The 17803-nt window shown below is 54.1% G+C and overlaps 2 protein-coding genes across 4 annotated transcripts in view; one reads left to right on the forward strand and one right to left on the reverse strand.

Annotated features, from left to right (window-relative positions):
• STPG1 (sperm tail PG-rich repeat containing 1) overlaps positions 1 to 7846 on the forward strand; it is a gene marked incomplete at its 3' end in the record, with an annotated part of 40912 nt that extends 33066 nt beyond the window's left edge. Inside the window, exons 7-8 of the mRNA XM_082833702.1 lie at positions 5786 to 5985; positions 7770 to 7846. Coding sequence (XP_082689828.1) covers positions 5786 to 5985; positions 7770 to 7846 — 277 coding nt within the window. The remainder of the gene's footprint in view (positions 1 to 5785; positions 5986 to 7769) is intronic.
• A 5534-nt stretch (positions 7847 to 13380) lies between these two features.
• GRHL3 (grainyhead like transcription factor 3) overlaps positions 13381 to 17803 on the reverse strand; it is a gene marked incomplete at both ends in the record, with an annotated part of 32829 nt that continues 28406 nt past the window's right edge. For all 3 annotated transcript variants that reach the window (XM_082833001.1, XM_082833002.1, XM_082833000.1), the window contains one exon: positions 13381 to 13495. In XM_082833001.1, the coding sequence (XP_082689127.1) occupies positions 13381 to 13495 (115 nt within the window). The remainder of the gene's footprint in view (positions 13496 to 17803) is intronic.

Consider the following 17803-nt stretch of genomic DNA (forward strand, 5'->3'; position numbering starts at 1 on the left):
GTATATATTGTTGAGTTGGCATGGAAAGGGTGAGGTTGAGAAATCTGTAATTTCATTTAAAAGCAAAGAGATAAAACTAAAGTGTGCTGTTGGTTATTCCAAGGTAGCATCCATCTGTTTATGTGGGACGATGGAGAAAGGGATGTAATATAAAGAAGAGATACAGCCGAATGTGATAGTATTGAAGGAGTATCCAAACTCCAGTCTCTCAAATTCAAATTCTGTTTCCTTTCCTGTGACCCTGGAGGGAGGAGAGGGGCAGGAGCACCTGAGGGCCCATCCTGGGGTTGTCAGGCCCCGGAGAAGGTCTGCGTTGTTTCCTCCCCATCGATGTGTTGAGACTCTGTCTACATCAAGCCTAATCATACTCAGATCTCCGGGGTCTGCATGGGGCAGTGGTGGAGAATCTGAGAATCATCACAGTGTCTCTTTTGTGGAATCACGGGCCGCCCAGGCGTCACACGCATGTGACAGGATGTGAGGCCTGCCCTTGTTTCTCTTGCTTGGAAGTGTGTGGCTCCCCATTCACGGGTGGGGCTCCAGTTTGCAAAGATGGTATTTCGGCTCTGCTTTCTTCAGGATGCAGGGAGAACGGGGGAGATGTTAATTCTCGCTGGGGTCACTGGTGCCGTGTTACCGACCCCTGCTGGCCTCCTGAGCTGGGAACCGGCTACAGAGGCCGTGGCACCGAGGGCATAAGCACAGGCAGGGAGTCGTCAGGCCGCTGAAACTCCCGCCTTCCCCTCTCACCAGCCCTGGGAGGCTGGGGGTAGGAGTGGGGGGGGTGTCACTTAACTCCCTGGGAATTCAAATTCATCCTCTGTGAGTTGGGACAAGCACACTTTACAACACGCTTGCAAGGATAAAAAAAGATGACTCACATAACTCACCAGGTCTGGCAAACTGTAAGCTTTTGATGTGCGTGATTTGTACTTTCATCGAAACGTGTGAGCGAGCCCTCTGCACTCACCCGATGTTTCCTGAGTGGCCCTGCCGCACAGATGCGGTGAGGGGCTGTAGGGTCGTTGGCGTGGCCGTTTCTGGGCTCCTCCACAGAGTGCCTTTGTTATGGCCACTTTGCTGACTCAAAGGCTAAGAGGATTTACCAGCTTCCGGGGGTCTCTGGAGGAGGCTATCAGCCGGGGTTTCACTTCTGTAGGTTTTCAGCATCCGTCACAGTGCTGACTCAGTGGATCAGGGTGAGTCAGGGGAAGGGCTTTTGGAGATCAGAATACTTCCTCCTAGGTGCTGCCTTCCGACTCACGCCAGCAGGGAGGTGAAACACCCACTGACATCTTTCTAACCCTTGATCTGCTTCCTGGAGTTTGTAAACCACTGGTTTTGCTCAGACACGCTGTCCTGTCACAGCCAGAGCCCCACGGGCCCCACTCCAATTTGGGTAATTACGTTGGACCCACCTAAAGTTCCCCTGGGATTTTCAATTAGATATGGGATGCTTCTTCCCAAGCAGCTGTAATCTGTCACCCACTCCCCTGTTAAACAGATACCGCATTCCACCCCAGAGGCAATCGGCTGCCCTTTAATGATGAGAAAAAAATTGCCCCTTTATCCCTCCCAACCCTGGGAATCCCTGAGGCAGAGTGAATCTGTGCCTGGGAGTGTCCCGAGGGTCTCGGATGCCCTCCCCAAGTGACCTGCTGAGTCCTCTGAGACATTCATTATTCTTTGGTGATTTGCAAACAGCTCACACTGGAAGCTGCAAACACAACTTAATCCAGTTGTGGCCAAGTCAGAGCCTTTGACAGATGTTTTTTTCCACGGGGCAGGACCAGGTTGGCTTTTAAAACTGGGCGATGAGGCTCATAAAAATCCCTGGTTACAATGCACTGTGGCTGCCCCGGGTTTGATTCAGTCTGACCTCAGTGATTTGCCCAGCCCCATGAGGACATGGAAGGACCATCCCCGGGTGCTGATAAAACTGTCAGGTGGGGTTCAGATGCCTGGGCTCCCCTACTTGCTTCAACCCCTCTGCTCCTCTCTGCAGTTAGGCAAATGTCCTCGGGCATAGGGACCAGGGCCTCAGTGATGGATAAGACACCATCCCCTGCATTAAAGAGCTAGACAAGTAAAAAGCATAGAAAAGTAATGTGTTTTGTGCAGAGAAGAGACGAATGGCTACAGTGTATTGAGGGGCCAGCTTCCAGCCCTCAGAGTTTTCACAGACTTCCTACAGCTTCATCTTCCAACTCTCCCACGGGTCAGGATTGTTACATAGAGTTTACAGGGGACGCAGACTCTCCCCGGTGGTAGAGCAGAGGGTGGAATCCAGGTCCACCTGACTCCAAAACCCGTGCTCCTCTATGGAGCCCAGGAAGGGAGGCGGGGAAGGGGAAGGATTGTGGCCCGGGGAGTTTCCCTGGAGGAGGTGAGAAGCAAAGAGGGAATCAGAGTTGGCAGGGAAAGGAGGTGCTCCTGGCAGAAGGAACAGCACGGCAAAGGCATGGAGTCGTTGGACAACGCTGTGCTGGGTATTTCTGGTCATTTCTTTTTTTTTCTTTTGGCCGCACAGGGTAGCTTGCGGGATCTTAGTTCCCCCACCAGGGATCGAACCTGGGCCCACAGCAGTGAAAGCATGGAGTCCTAACCACTGGACCACCAGGGAAGTCCCTGTGCTGGGTGTTTCTGGGAGGTGACCTGGGAGTTAGGCTTCACTGAGAGGCCACTGGTAGTTTTCCTTTAGCTCCTCCTCAGGGCCTGTAACGGGGGTTGGTCAGAAACCCAAGCGAACAACCCAGAATTCACGGGTGGAAGGAGGCTTGAAGGCGGTCCAGGGGCTTAGCCTCTGGCTCCTTGTGCCCCAGTCCCGGCCCCACGGAGCACGGCTTGTCCCTCTTCCAGGCTTTTGCCCCTGCTGTTTCCTCTGTGGGAAATGCCCCTACCTCCACCTTTTCTAGCCAAAGAATTCCTGCTTACCTTTCAGAGCAAATGTTACCTCTTCTAGGTAGATTTCTGGATTCACCCAGTTGGAATTAGTCTCTCTCACCTATAATCTAACATTTCATGTTAAAAAAAAAAATGGTACCAGTAAAGCACTCGTTAATCTTCATAACAACCCTGGGAGGCAGGTATTATTATCCACTGTTTTGCAGATAAACTGAGGCCTAGGGAGATTAAGAGGCTTTTCTAAGGATGCACAGCTGGTGGATGGGGAAGCAGAGATTCAAACTCAAGTCTGTCTGAGTGCAAAGCCTGTAAGTTGTCACCGGCCATGATTGTCACTGGCAGTGGATTGTTAAGCCCTCCGGGGCATTCAGGGTCTGTGTCTTAGCACAGAACAGTCTGGACTCCCCAGAGTGCCTGGCACAGAGCTGCACACGGGGCTGACACTGTCCGAAGATCTGGGGAGCTGAGTTGGTGGGGCAAAGCCTCTCCTGGACATGTGGATGGAGGGGAGGGTGAGGGACCTGTCTCACTCACTCTCAGCAAGAATCTGGTGATGGGCTTCCCTGGTGGCGCAGTGGTTGAGAGTCCGCCTGCCGATGCAGGGGACACGGGTTCGTGCCCCGGTCCGGGAAGATCCCACATGCCGCGGAGCGGCTGGGCCCGTGAGCCATGGCGGCTGAGCCTGCGCGTCCCAAGCCTGTGCTCCGCAAGGGGAGAGGCCACAACAGTGAGAGGCCCACGTACCGCAAAAAAAAAAAAAAAAAGAATCTGGTGAGATGCTGACCCCCCCTGCCCAGCTCCCTGCAGGCTGTCCCTGGTCAGGAGAGTAGACATCTCACAGTTTCCTCAAAGACTCAGGGTGACCCGGACCCATGGAGTAACCTCATGCGGTGATTGGCTCATTCCACCTCTAACTTCCAGGAGTCAAGCCTGTCTCTCAATGATCAAATTTCTGAGGGTGCTCTGAAGGGGTGTTGCAGCCGGAACAAGGAGACGCCAGCTTTTATTTGTAAGGGGAGAGTGGTGGATCACACACTGTAACCAGTTCTTCCACGCAGACTGGAGGGAAAGAAAGGAGGCAACGTTTTTCCCCCATTTTCCTGTGGGCACCTTTATCCTAAATATATACATCCAAGCCAGCTGTTCCTCCATCCCAAGATGTGAGCCTCTCGCAGGTTTACGATGGCTGCCAGCAGCCTCCGCTGGCAGTGGGAGTGTCCACCCCGCCCCAAGGTAACTCTGGTGAGAGGCCCCCTAACCTCACTTTCCTGAGGCTCCGTTGCCCGTCCAGGCAGCGGATGGTGGTGCTGCAAGGGATCGTAGTAATAACACAACTGCTTTTACTGAGGACTTACTGTGTTCGGACGCTCTGCTAGGCACCTTACATAGCTTTTCTCCAGTCATCAACCCGCATATAAGGAGTGAGTGTTACTACTCCTTGTTGCCAGGAACAGAGAGGTCCAGGGACTTGGCTGCCCGGTATTCAGACTCAGGTCTGTGTGACTCTAAAACTCGAAAATTCTCCTCTGCCACAATGCCGTCCCCATCTTGCTAGTCACCAAGACTTGAGTTCCAGTGCTGGCATTACCATGAACTTGCTCTGTGACACTGGGTGACTCACTTTCTCTGGGCACCAACTTCTTAAGCAAAATAAGGATGTTGGATAAGACATCTCTGGGACTCCTCTAGCTCTCCGAGTCTAAGAATGCCTCTGCTTCAGAAGGTGTTGGCCAAAGGGCAGCAGAGTTCCAGTGGCTGGGCATCCCAGTTCCCTCCTCTGTTTGGATGGGTTGGCTTTGAGCTGTGGTGAGTCTCCTGGGGCCATTCAAGGTTCTGAGAAATCTCTCTTTCATTTTGGTGAAAGACCTTAGAAGAAGCTTCAGATGTGAGGCAGAAGTGGGCAGCCCTTCTATTGCATGGCCAGGAGGGTAGGACATTTCCTGTTAACAATCCCAGGATTCCTGGGCAACCCAGCGGACCTCTCTGAATCAAGGCCAGATGGGAGGTCACAGCTGGAAGGGACCTCAGAGGTCGTCATGTCCAACCCCCTCATTTTACAGATGGGGAGACTGAGTCCCAGAGTGAATTAGTAACAGAGTGAGGGCTCGAATACAGGTTCTCTCTTTCATTTATTCTCTCGAGAACAGGCTTAAAAGACTCCCTTTCCTGAAGGGGGGAAGACAGACCTGAAAACAACTGCAATCTAAGTGGTGATCGTTATTCAGAGGTCTCTTGACCTCCAGCCCAGTATTTTTCCACTCCTACCTCCTGCCTTGCCAAAAACATGTTTAATAAGTTTCTGAGATGTCAGTGCTAGAATGGCCTCTAAAGATCTACTAGTCTTGGGATGGCAAATCCTTGGAATTTGGGATTCCTCTTCCCATTTCCTGGCCATGGCAGACATCACAAGTGGCTCACCAGTGCTCTTCCCATAGAGCCCAAACGAGGCCTCAGTTCTTTACATGGCGCTCCAGCCAGGCACTACCAAGCGATCAGAGTTGGCACATGGCATCGATGTCTTCTGCCATTCCTGATTAGCTCAACGACATCCGTCATCCACAACGACGAATGTACTGAGCTCTCACTTTGTGCTGGGCCCTGTCCTGACTACCGTGTTTTAGGTGTGTCATCTCCTTTAACCCTGAAAACAAGCCTACAGGGTAGGTACCGTTATGACTGCCCTTGTGCAGGCGAGAAGACTGGGGTCCAGGGTCCCCAGATCACTAGCAGTGGAGCCGGAAGAGGAAATAGGTCTCCCAGTGCCTCGTCCAGTCCTCTTGCAGATGGCTGGGCACTGGGCAGGTCCTGGCTATGTCGAAAAACTGCCATTTCTCCAATAGACTGATTTAGGGACATCTTCCCATTTTTGTCTTTTCTGAAGGAGAAACCCCATCCTAACTTTCTCTGCCCAGCCTTTGCCTCTGCCCCCGAAGCCGCCTCTTCCAGGCCCTGGGCAGTATGAGATCGTGGACTACACGGGGCCCCCCAAGCACTTCGTCTCCAGTGCATCCTTCGTGTCCAACACCAGCCGGTGGACAGTGGCGCCATCCCAGCCAGGCCTGCCCGGCTCGCCTGGCCCAGGTCAGAGGATTGCTTTCAGTGATTGTAAAAACCAAACCTGGAATTGTTTGTCATTCCTGGGCCATCAAATACCACTGATTTATAGGCTGTTTGCCAAACAGTTTACAGGGGTTAGAGTGGATCTAGAAGACTTTTCGGCTTACACTGTCAGAGTATGAAAGGTGGGTTTTTGTTTTTGTTTTTAATTTATTTTTTTAAGGTGAAAGGGCTCTTAGAGATGATCCAGGTCAGGGATTTATAACTGAGGACCATGAATGTTTCAAGAGACACAAAGCTGGGCTCCAGGAGGTCTGTGACCCTGAAATCGTCTGCAAATTTGGAGCGTGCAGATATTATTTTCTGTGGAAAAGAGCCACAGCTTTTGTCTAAAAAGTTCATGTTCTTAAGAATGTTTAAATCGTAGGTCTAGTCTGGCGGGGTCACCTCCCAGATGGGGAAGGCCCGGAGAGCAAGGTGTCATAGCCCTGCAGAGGGTGAGCGGAGGGCAGAGGCCGAGACTCTCTCGCCTCGACGCCTTGTCTGTCATGAAATAAAACAGGGCTCCACCTGAGCAGCTCTTTCAAGCCATATAGTTACCCCCAGGATCTGCCTGAGAGCTGATAGTCTGAGGGACTTGTTCCAGTGGGTGGTCCCTGCACTCCCCTGCCTACTTGGAGCCCCTAGCTCTTTACCACCCCCGACACTGGCCAGAGTTTATGGCATTGGGGAATGACAGGTGCGCTGATGGGCTGGTGGCGTGGGAGGGGGAAGGCAAGAGCTGAGGTGGCCAGCAGGCCTGTGAAGGTCAGGCTCTCAGTGAGCATCGCTGATGCTCCCACCCTGCGGAGGCAAAGATGACTGAGGCTCCGTGCTGGCCCCCGAGGCGCCCCCTTCCCTCCACACACACAGGTGAGTAACATGTAAGGTAGGCGGGAGAGGGAGAATATCATCCTCATGGCTCTGTCCTTGGAAACGTAGTGATAAGCCAATAAGATGGCACAGGTTTGACCTACGGGTCATCTGGTCAGTCCAGGCAGAACTCAGCTTGGTCCCGCAAATGTACGAATGCCCCATGGAGTGGTGGGGCCAGGACCCCAGAGACCAGCCGGATCCTCGTCTGACCCTGTTTGGTCCAGTCCTCCAGGAGCTTTCTCCAAGCATCTTCTCCATGCGGGCACCTGGAGGGCAGGTGCAGGCCAGGGCCTGCTGCTGTGATCACCTAGGCCAAGGTGGGCTTCCCTGAGGGCCTCCCAGAGTAAGTACATGCAAACACCTGCCTTCTTGGCTTCCAGTGGGCACAGATCTACCTGGACACCTCAGCAGCTTCCTGAGGGTGTACCGGAGGCCGTGCGTGGCCCTCGTGAACAAATCAGCATCAGCGTGAGAGTTTCCAGCCACCCCAGGTTGTGGTTCCCAAGCCCTGCGTGGTCCTGGCCGCTACCGTGATGGCTTTCAGTTTTCCCGAAATTTCTGAACTAAATCAAAGCAAACCCGCATTAAGCTGACACCTTGCTTCTATAAGAGTGTTGCTCTATTCATTTCTTTTCAAATTTCCTACAAAACTCTTTTGTAAATTTCCTTCTGTTAAAAAAGTTAGTGAGTTGAAGAAGGTGGGCAGCCGGAGTTCGAGTCCCGCCTGGGCCAGTTCAGAGCCGGATGACCTACGCCCAGTCCCTCCCTCCCTGACTCCCCACATGTCAGGTGCAGGGGTCCCGCCAGCCTCACCCGCTCCAACGCCGAGTGCCAGGACCTTGAGAATTGGCCTTTTCTCTCTCAACACTGTCTCTCTCTCTCTCCTCTCACAGCCACATACAAGCCGGAATTCCCCGGAAAGCAGTCCTTTCTCTACAATGGGGACAAGAAATGGATCCCAGTGTTGTAGTCACCTCATCCGAGCTCAAGGAGACCCCCCCGGCCACCAGCTGTCACCCCAGGCACCCCGGACGGTCATTCAGAGAGCGCCCATCTCGTGTGTGACGGCTGATGACTTGGGCCATCCTTGCCCCCTGCCTGGTGTTACAGCTGGCCTGCCGTGCTTGTCCTTGTCCTGAGCTGCCCCCTGGAGCGTGGACCCCCACCCCACGGACCCCCCTGGATTCCTGAGCAGACAGAGCCCCCCGGGTTACTTGGCCACGTGCCCTCCGGCCTGGCTCGGCCCGCCTGCCCTCAGCCCTCAGAGCTCGTGCAGCTCAGGATCCAGGAGGTGGTGGCCGATGGCAGATGCCCCGTCTGGAAGCCTGCTGCTGAGCCAGGGCTCTGGGGCCACAGGGTGGGCAGCGCAAGGCCGCGGCCCCGGCACACTCCCATGCTCTGGCCTTGACCTCCAGACTCCTCCCGGAGTTCCAGGAGCCGGGAAGGCCCACAGGCACTGTGACAGGGACCTGAAGGGGTTGCCTTGCCCTCGCCCCCAGCTGAGCCTCGTGTCTCGCCCTAGGAAGAGCATGGCAGCGTCACCATGGTCACGTGAGCTCATCACCCACTTTCAGGAGAGGCCTCCACATCCATTTGTTGGCTCCGCGCACAAAGGGCAGATGTGGGCAGGACCCTCTGGGGCCAGAGCCCTGGGCACAGCGGTTCTGAGGGGCGCCTGCAGGTTCTTACGTTTGCCCGGCCTTTCCCCTTCCCTGGCCTGGTCTCCGTCCCTCCCACCTCATGCTCAAGTCCAATATGATCTTTAATGGAGCCTTTCTGGCCTGCCAAGTCGGTCCCCCTCAGCAAGAGGATGAGATTCTCAAAGAACCAAGAGGAACTGCAGTTAACCACACACCCGCTCCCTCCCCAGCTCCCCGCGCGTCTGGGGCTTTTGTAAGTGGAAGCCTCTTGTGCCGCCTTCCTCCCCTCCGCGTGTCCCTCCCTTGCCCTTGGCTTTCTCCTTGGACTTTCCTCCGCGACTGTTAGTCCAGAACTGGCCGCTGACTGCCTCTCCCTTCAGGGAGGGGCGGGTGAGGGAGAGGGAGGGAGAAGGATGGCACAACGGGTCCAGTTAAACAGAGTTCTCATTTCTCACAAAAGCTGGCCTTGTTGTGAACCTCATATTCCCGCAAGTGCCCCACTGCTTTGGGATGAGCGGGAGGCGGCCTGGAGCATGGCGCCAAGAGCGACCAAGGTCTGGACCTAAAGGTGGACACCTTGTGCTGAGTCTGCTCAGGCCCTTAGCTTCTCCTAGAGGTCAAGAGTCGGATCCGAATTTGGAGGTTCAAGGTCAAGCACTTCCACGGTTGGGTGGGCAAGGCAAGGGAGCAAAACAGGTGAGGCGAGAGGAGGTCCAGGAGCTGAGGAGGCTGCCCATCTAAAGGCCAGCTACCTATTGCCAGATCTGCAGATTTTTCAAAAGAACCTGGGAAATTTTAAAATGTGAAACTTCTTGATTGGAGATGTTAACAACCATATTTCAATTAAAAACTTTTTGTTCGGGCTAAAGGAAACTCTTCTGCTAACCATCAATTGTCCACTTCGGCGCTAGAAATTCTGGAAGACCCCTTTAAGGCTGACACTTGAAGCTGCACCTTTCTTTGAACCCAGACTCTTGACAATAGGGCCAGACCTGAAGGCCTTGGCTTTTAGGTCCCTCTGACCCTAGGAGACCTTAGCAGGCCACTGGGCTGGAAGCAGCCGGCCCTGGGATCACTGCAGGCAGAGGCTGGCGGGACTGCATAGAAAACAAAACAGGCCGCTCCTCCCTGGGGCAGCTGGGCTGAGCACCAGCAGGTGGGGTCTGTCTCTATAGAAACCGCTCCAAGTGGGGTCAGGAAAGTGGAGAGTCTGGGAAGAGGATGGCCAGGCTGCTCTTGGCCAGCCGGAATCGGGGTATTCCATAGAAGACACGGCTGGAGCTGAGGGAGGCCCTGAGCTCAGAGGGTCCGTCTGGGTTGTACCCAGCCTCTCTGAAGATGTCATAGGCTGCTCACAGCCCTGTCCAGCCCTGTGGTTCTCAAGCCCCATCTGTATGGTAGGATCACTTGGGGAGCTGTTATAGAGACTGCCCAGGCCCGACCCTCAAAGTTCTGATCTGAGGTAGGGTCTGGGCAGTGGTATCTTTATTAACATTCTTGGTGTGATTGCAAAGTGTCTAGTTAGGGTTAGGATGTACTCATAGTATTTTCCTAAATTTAATGTGCATACAAATCACTTGGAGATCTTATTAAAAGATCTCGGGTGGGGCCTGAGAGTCTACGTATTTTTTCTTTTCTTTTTTTAAATCGAGATATAATTGAAGTAGAACATTGTATTGGTTTTAGGTGTGTTTCTAACAAGCTCCCAGGTGAAGCTGATGCTGCTGGCCCATGGACCACACTTAGAGCAGCAAAGGTCTAGTAAATACACCTGATTGTGGAGCTCTTCATCTGGCTCTCCATGTGTTCATCCAACTGCCTGTCAACCTATTTATCCTTCCCTCCCTCCCTCCTTCTTTCTCCTCATTATTTGTTCATTCCCTCACTCCTGCGTTCCTCATCCATCCTTTTCTCCCCTCACTCACTCGCTGTCTACCGTGCAAAGCTACCTGCAGGCAGGGGATGGCAATTCTACCAGCCACCAGCTGCGTTTGTAGTGACTCCCGTTTGGAAAGGACTTATCTTCACTCCTTTCACCTTTCCACTCTTTGAAGAAGGACAACCCCGGCATGGCTGCTGTCGGGCTCAGGAGCTGCCCTTTGCCCCCCGACCTTCTCTGAGGGCAGGACAGAATTTCCTCAAGCCTTTCAGAGCTCTCTTTGCTTGAGGTCCAAATGGCCTTCCTAGCCATAGACGGCCTCATCTGTTGTCTGCTCGTGTGGAGGGGAGAGAAGCGGGCCCTGGCATCTTGGCTGGAGGCCATGGGTGGAGGTGGATGTGGAGCTGCAGGCCCCACCCCTGAGCTCGGCAGCAGGCTTTGCACTGGTCCCCATAGTTCCCTGCATGCATTAGTCAGCCAGACACTGGCAGGTTGCAAAGGCAGCAAGGCCTATGGAACGACGGCCATAGAGCAGTGGTTCTCGACCTTGAGTGCACATGGTAACCACCTGGGGGGCTTGAAAAGTACTGAGGCCTGGGCCCCAACCCCAGAAATTCTGATTTAATTGCTGCAGGGTGTGGTCTGGGCAGTGGGGATGAAAGCTGCCTAGGTGATTCCCACGTGCGATCAAGGTTGAGAAGATGCCTTCCTGCTTCTGGAGGCTCTGGAAGGAAACGAACAGGCGCGGAACACCTCTGCGTACCTGGCCGCGTGCTGGTACTCTGCATACGCTCTGCCATTTCACCCTCACGCGGCACCCAGGGGGACGGAGCAGCGAGGCCCGGAGTGGGCAGAGCGGCTCTGGGTGCTCCATGGGGTCACTCCAGCAGTGCCGGACAAGCTGTATTGGAGTCAGAGCCACAGGAAACATCAGTAATACTGACCCTCACGTCAAAATTTTGATATGTTATCATGTTTTTTTGGCCTTAATTTCAAAAAGCATCGCATTGGACTGTGACTTAACTTGGTTACTGAGCTCTTTGGCTCCTCTTAATTTTGTGCCTGAGGCTAGGGCCTCTCTTGCCTGATCTGAGTCCTGGCCACAGGGCCTTGAGAATTAGGACTCTAGACCTCCTGTCAGAGCCGGAAGGCCCTTGGAGACATCCACGGTCTTCATACTTCTTTTTTTTAAGTTTAGTTCAGACAAAAGTTAATACGAGAAATCTTAGTGTGTAAACGAAGGAAAGCAGAGCTGCTATGACTGAGTCTGGGGAGGATGCCTAAGGGCTGCCTGCTGTCTCCTCCCCCACATTGTAGGGGCCTTTGAGACCCACCAGTGAACCGTGGGGCTCCAAAGATGATAGCTACCCAATGACCCATTTTACAGCCAAAGAAGCTGAGGACTAGAGCTGGTGGTGTGCTGGTAAGCCAGAAGGGCCGAGGGAGGGAGGAAGCTCTGACTTGCCATTTGTTCTCTAGGGAAAATAAGGCCTTGACTTGTAGCATTTGTCAATTCCTGTGGTGTAAACACTCCCTCCAACATACCGACAGGACGTCACTGACCTCAGAGTCGGGGAGAGACGGCTGGATCGCGTCTGTGAGCGGGTAGGAGCCGGCAACAGGAAAAGTGAGTTGGTCGAGAGCATGGGGGCAGAACTGGCAGGAGAGCGTGGTCACACGGCTCCCAGCCCTGGGCTCTGCCCACTGCCCCAGCTGTGAGGTCCTTGGCAAGGGCATCCTGGGACTTCTTCCCCTCCAGAGTCAGTGATCCTGACGTCATAACGTTCAGCCTGTGGGACCACACAGGGAAGGCCACACAGGACAGGCCACACAGGACAGGCTGCACAGGACGGGCCACACAGGATGGGCCGCACAGGACGGGCCACACAGGATGGGCCACACAGGACGGGCCACACAGGACGGGCCGCACAGGACAGGCCGCACAGGACAGGCCACACAGGACAGGCTGGGCATCAGGACTCGGCCGCCTTCCATGGCGGCACCTCTGCTTCACCAGGGCCCAGCACTTACCAGCACCCTTCAAGTTCGAGGCAAAGCACTTACAGGATGAGAAGGAGAGAGGCCTTGTTTACTTTCACCCTGTCCTTCTGGAAGACTTTCACAAAAGGAACTAGTGTAGCATTTGAAGTAATACATACGTAGAATTTTATTACTAAATACCATACGAGTATACAAAATGCATAACTGAATAACAGCTAAAAAAAATAATCCAAGAAATGTGAAATACACATTTTTTGAAATGATAAAAACATATCCATGAAAAATATAAAATGTTGCATATATATACAATATACACTTATATATATATAAAACATAAATGAAAATTGTAAATAAGAAATGTATACAGTAGTGAGCAGGCATGGCGGTCGTTTTACACCGAGGCCACTTCGTTCCAGTCGGCCGGCTCTGACTGCTGTCTGGTGTTGAGGAAGTACATCTATGAGGAGAGTATATCCACTACAGTGTCTTTCAAAAGTCATTTGCACTAGAAGTCAAGTGTTTTCAAGTTAACAACTGACCAAAGGGTGAGGACTCATTGGTCTGAAGTTGATGGAAGAGTCAAGAACGGGAAGAGTGAAGTCAGCTTGGGGAGACAGGGCCCACTTCCCCCATCGGAACGGCAGCCCGCAGGAGAGGGGCTGTAGAGAAGGTCTTCCGAGGAGGAAACAGCCTGCTGGGCTTGTTAACCAACATGACACTGTCTCTGGCTGGGCAGGCCCTGGCCGGAAGTTCAGAGAATAGATTCAAGCACGAGATGAGGGTTCGGATCAGGACACCTCCCAGGTCCCTTCCTGGCCTTGACGTCTGTGGGTCTGTGACTTGAGGGCCTCTTCCCTCAGGGAAGGCATTCAAGTAACAGCACTGAGGCATGCGGAGAGGTTGTGTGTGGCGCGGGGCCACTTCCCAGCTGGCTCCTCGCCTGGGGTCCACTTCAAGAGGTCTGAGGCTGTGGGTGCCCAGGGCTCACAGCTCCTTAAGGATGATCTGAATCTTGCCGTCAAGCTCCCCCATGTCCAGCAGGAAGGCGACGTGGTTGCTGTAATGCTGAATGATGTTGTTGTCCATGTTGACCAAGATTCTGGAAGAGAAGAGAAGGTGTGTGTAGAATGGGCTGGGCCCCTTGTTTACAGGGCCTCTGAGTAAAGGGGGACAGTAATGGCTGCTACCTATCGGGCGCCCCCAGCACTTCAGGCACCTCTTGGACTTTCTCTCTGGCCCTCATAACAACCCACAAGGTGGGCACTCACTGTCCCACTTTACAGGGAAGGACACAATTCCCAGTGGCTGAGCCCAACTCAAACCCAGGCCTGCTGGCAGCCACGCCCACCTACTGCACCAGATTGCCTCTCCTCACACACACGAGCGTGGACACAACCAGCACAGTGCGCCTTAGTCACCAGGCCAGACTGAGCACTCGGACGCGGAGTGAGTTCAACTGCAGGAGGCATGGCGGGTGGACCCGTGAGGTTTGGGTTCAGCAGGAGGCTGCAATGTGGCACTCAGATGTGCCCGCCTGACCCACAAGCAGGTGCCACGCAAGGCCCCCTCGGTTTCACCCCAGGAAGCTGAAATCTCAGGGATGGCATCGTGGACTTGAGGGGCTTGGCTCTCTCCCCCCACAGTCTTCAGGCAAGGACCTAGGCCAACCTGAGAGGGACAGAGCCTCTGTGGCTGTGGCCCTCTGCAGAGGGTCAAAGCCATAGTGTAGCCAAGGGCAGCCCTCTAGGAGCTGCCTCCCCAGTGAAGGACCCACCGGGCTGTGACGTGACCTGAGCACAGCAGCTTCCTCTTTGTAATGGGGCAGGTGTTTTCCTCCATCCACCCCTCCATCCACTTCACCAGCATCTGCTGAGGTCTTTCCATGTTCAAGACCTTGCTCCAAACAAAAACAAGGGCCACATAGAGATCCTAGGTCCCGCCCTCCAGGAGTTTTGAATCTACTAGGGGTCGGGAGAATGGATCCTTATAACCGTATTAGACCAGTTCACAGACGGGGTAGCTGAGCAAAGTCATTTGCCTGGGATCACACAGTTAAGAGATGGCAGAACTGGAATTTGAATCTGGACTTTTGTCTCTTTCCACTGCATCATTTTTTTAGAAAGACAACAACAGAACCCAAAACCCTGTAATTGTAAGTTAGGAAGTGGCATATAAAAGGAAGGGAAAATCCAGGGCTGGGGGAGAGTTCAAGATAAGGCAAGATTATTTAAGTGGGACGGGAGGGAGGGCGGTGAGAATCCCAGACTACTACTCCTGGCAGGTAGCCAGCCATCTGCTTTCCCCGGGGACCCCAGGAGAGGCAGTGGCTTTGTCCCCCCACCCCGCATCCCCCAGACCAGGAGGTGTGATGGAGACAGCAATAGGCTGAGGCCTGCGGCCCATGTCCAGTCGTCTCTGCGGTAGCACCAAGCAGCCGCTGCTTTCCGGAAGGAGGTCTGGGCTCAGGCTCCGAGGCCTGGGTGCTGACTGCCAGCATCTAATTATAAGATCCTGCTTCCCTGGGTCCTGTGTGCAGTGCCTTCATTTCACAGAGGGATCTTTGTCTGGGAGCTGCCGGCTGGGAACAGACCAGAGGAGACCAGGGCTGGGGCAGAGGGGTGGGCGCTTTGTCGGTGACGGTGCTTTTGTTCGTCTCCTACAGTGGCATTTACTGAGTGCCCTACGTGCACTAACTTGAAGGCCTACTCTCAGGCAGGGCCTCCCAGAAGGCCCAGAGCGCATGCCCGCGCACAGGGGATCCCACACAGGCCCACAGACCCTTTCCTCTCAGAGGTCAATGACAACCGGGCCCTAGAGGCAGGGGCTTGTCAGGAGCCGCTGTCCCAGAATGGGGGCCTCCTGTCACTTGCCAGCTTCTGGCTGTCTTCTGTCCTAGTTCGCATAGAACCCCTGGCCAGCCGCCAGCAAAAACAATGTATTTGTTAATCTTTCAAGCACACTCAGTGGTGCTTGTAAAGCTGATTGTATCTACCTTTGTCCAGAGGACTTTCTGGAGGGTTCTGTGAAAATAAACGAAGCCAGTGATTACAGTTTCCTGTTCCTCAGATGAGGGAAGCAGCAGATGAGCCTGCCTCTGCTCTCCCAACAGGTTTTTTGGGGGATTCTTCTCATTTAGGCATCGCAGACAATCCTAGGCCTGAGGTTTCATAGCTGGGGTGTGTATGGGGTGTGGGTGCTTCTGAAGGGCCGCTGGGTGATGCCCTGGGCTATAGAGCTGGGCAAATATAAATCTGCTGGCCTGGCCACAGCCTTTGTTTGCACATTGCTTAGCGGTTAAGGGAACAAGCAGGAGGCAAGATAAAACAGTGGGTGCGTGCATGGGCTTTAGACAGGCCATGCTTGCTCCTGCCATTACTAACTTTGTAACCCTGGGACTATCCCGAGCCCCAGTTTCCTCATCTGTAGAAATAATCATACCAAATTCAAATGGTCAACGAGATGATGCTTGGGAGTTCCTTAACCCAGCGCATGGCATGTAGGAAGTGCTCCACAAATGGAAGTTATTATAATTATAGTTGAAATATCTGGCTGGGGCTTAAGGGAAAGATTTGCAGCTCCGCCAGTGGGGCTATGGGGCTTCTTTGTACGCAATCACACACAAGGCATTTCCCAGCCCCTCAGCGCAGCCTGAGGTGGGAACTGTAAGGGAGGACGGCAGTGGCAGGTGGGGTGGCAGCCAGGGGGTGTGGACACTGGCACCAAAGGGGAAGTGGGGCTGGGCTTGTCTGGGCAAAGCAGAGCCTGCCCTCCGCTATGAGGTGGATTCCGCTCCACAGAGCATGTGAGCTCCAGTTCCCAGTTTGAAACCGAAACTTGGAAGGAAAAAAATACACAAAGAACCCTAGACATTCATACAACCAAAACCAAACGATCCTTTCCCAGGGGCTGCAGGGCTGCACACCTTCCCCCCACCGCCGGCCCTTCTATGGGAGGCTGGGTGGGAGCCAAAAAGGGGAGGGAAGGAGGCCTGTCTGTGAGGAAGGAGGTGGCCCCTGGGCCTGACTGGATGGCCCTCAGCTTGAGTACAAAACATGCGTCAGTTTGCAGTCCCCTGAAAGAAGAGCCACAGACAGTAGCCCCAGGGCAAAGCCTGAGCACCTTCCAGGAGGAGCCGCGGGACTTAGTCTCAGGCTGTCCGGAGCTGGAGGGTCAGTCCGAGCTGTTCGGGGGCGGGGAGGGGCTGGGCGTGTTTCCCAGGGCCCTAGTCCAGGGTCCTCTAGGCAGGTAATGGCAGTCACGATTCCTCACTGCACAGGGGCCCCCATGCTGGGCTGGTGAAGCGACCTAGGCAGCAAGGGCTGCAGAGGCCCGGCTCACTGGCTCTGACGGGGGGTGGAAGCCTGGGAGGGCCGTCACCACATGGCCCTCCAACTCCACCCCCCCATGCCACCCCTGCCAAGGAGAGATCTCCTGGGCAGAGAGCAAAGGCTACTGTGGTCCTTAGCACTAATCCTCTGGAGCCCGTGGCAGGTGGCAGTCACTGCCCGGCCCCCTGGAAGGTAAAGCTTTACTCCCTCCTGCCTCATCCAGACTTGAAGATGGAGGAGGCCTGTGGAGCATCCCTGGCTGGGCTCCCTCAAAATGAAGTCCAGGGGGCTTCCCTGGTTCCCTGGTGGCGCAGTGGTTGAGAGTCTGCCTGCTAATGCAGGGGACACGGGTTCGAGCCCTGGCCTGGGAGGATCCCACATGCCGCAGAGCAACTGGGCCCATGAGCCACAATTACTGAGCCTGCGCATCTGGAGCCTGTGCTCCGCAACAAGGGAGGCCGCGATAGTGAGAGGCCCGCGCACCGCAATGAAGAGTGGCCCCCGCTCACCGCAACTAGAGAAAACCCTTGCACAGGAATGAAGACCCAACACAGCCAAAAATAAATTAAAAAAAAAAATGACATCCAATCACAGTTCCCTTCCCAGACTCATCGCCAGCCATTTCTTTCTCGGACCCTCTGATTCAGCCGGTAGCAACTTTGCTGGGCCCTTCTGCTTCTGTGTCTTTCCTCCACTGCTCCTGCCCCTCTGAACATTGCTTATCACCTCTGAGCCTCAACTTCCCTATCTGTAAAATGTGTGTAATGGTATCTACCTCACGGTATGGGTTAAATGAGGGTTTAACCCATGAGGGTTAAATGAGATAATGAGATAAGCTTAGCCTAGTATGTGGCACGTAGTAGGTGGTTAAGTGAAGATAGTTGTCACCCTCATCATTACCATTATAGTCAAATGACTTGGTTACCTTGGTTATTCCTGACATGTGGCCCTGTGCTTCCCTCTCCCCCTGAGTAGGTGGCGTATGAAGACCCTTGCATCCGGCTCCCACTCCTTTCCTTCCCAACAGTGATCAGTGTCTGGTCTCTGCAGGTGGCCTTGGCCTGATAGGGCACTCTCCA

This window comes from Leucopleurus acutus, assembly GCF_964270905.1.
Source record: "Leucopleurus acutus genome assembly, chromosome: 2".
Classification (NCBI taxonomy): Eukaryota; Metazoa; Chordata; class Mammalia; order Artiodactyla; family Delphinidae; genus Leucopleurus; species Leucopleurus acutus.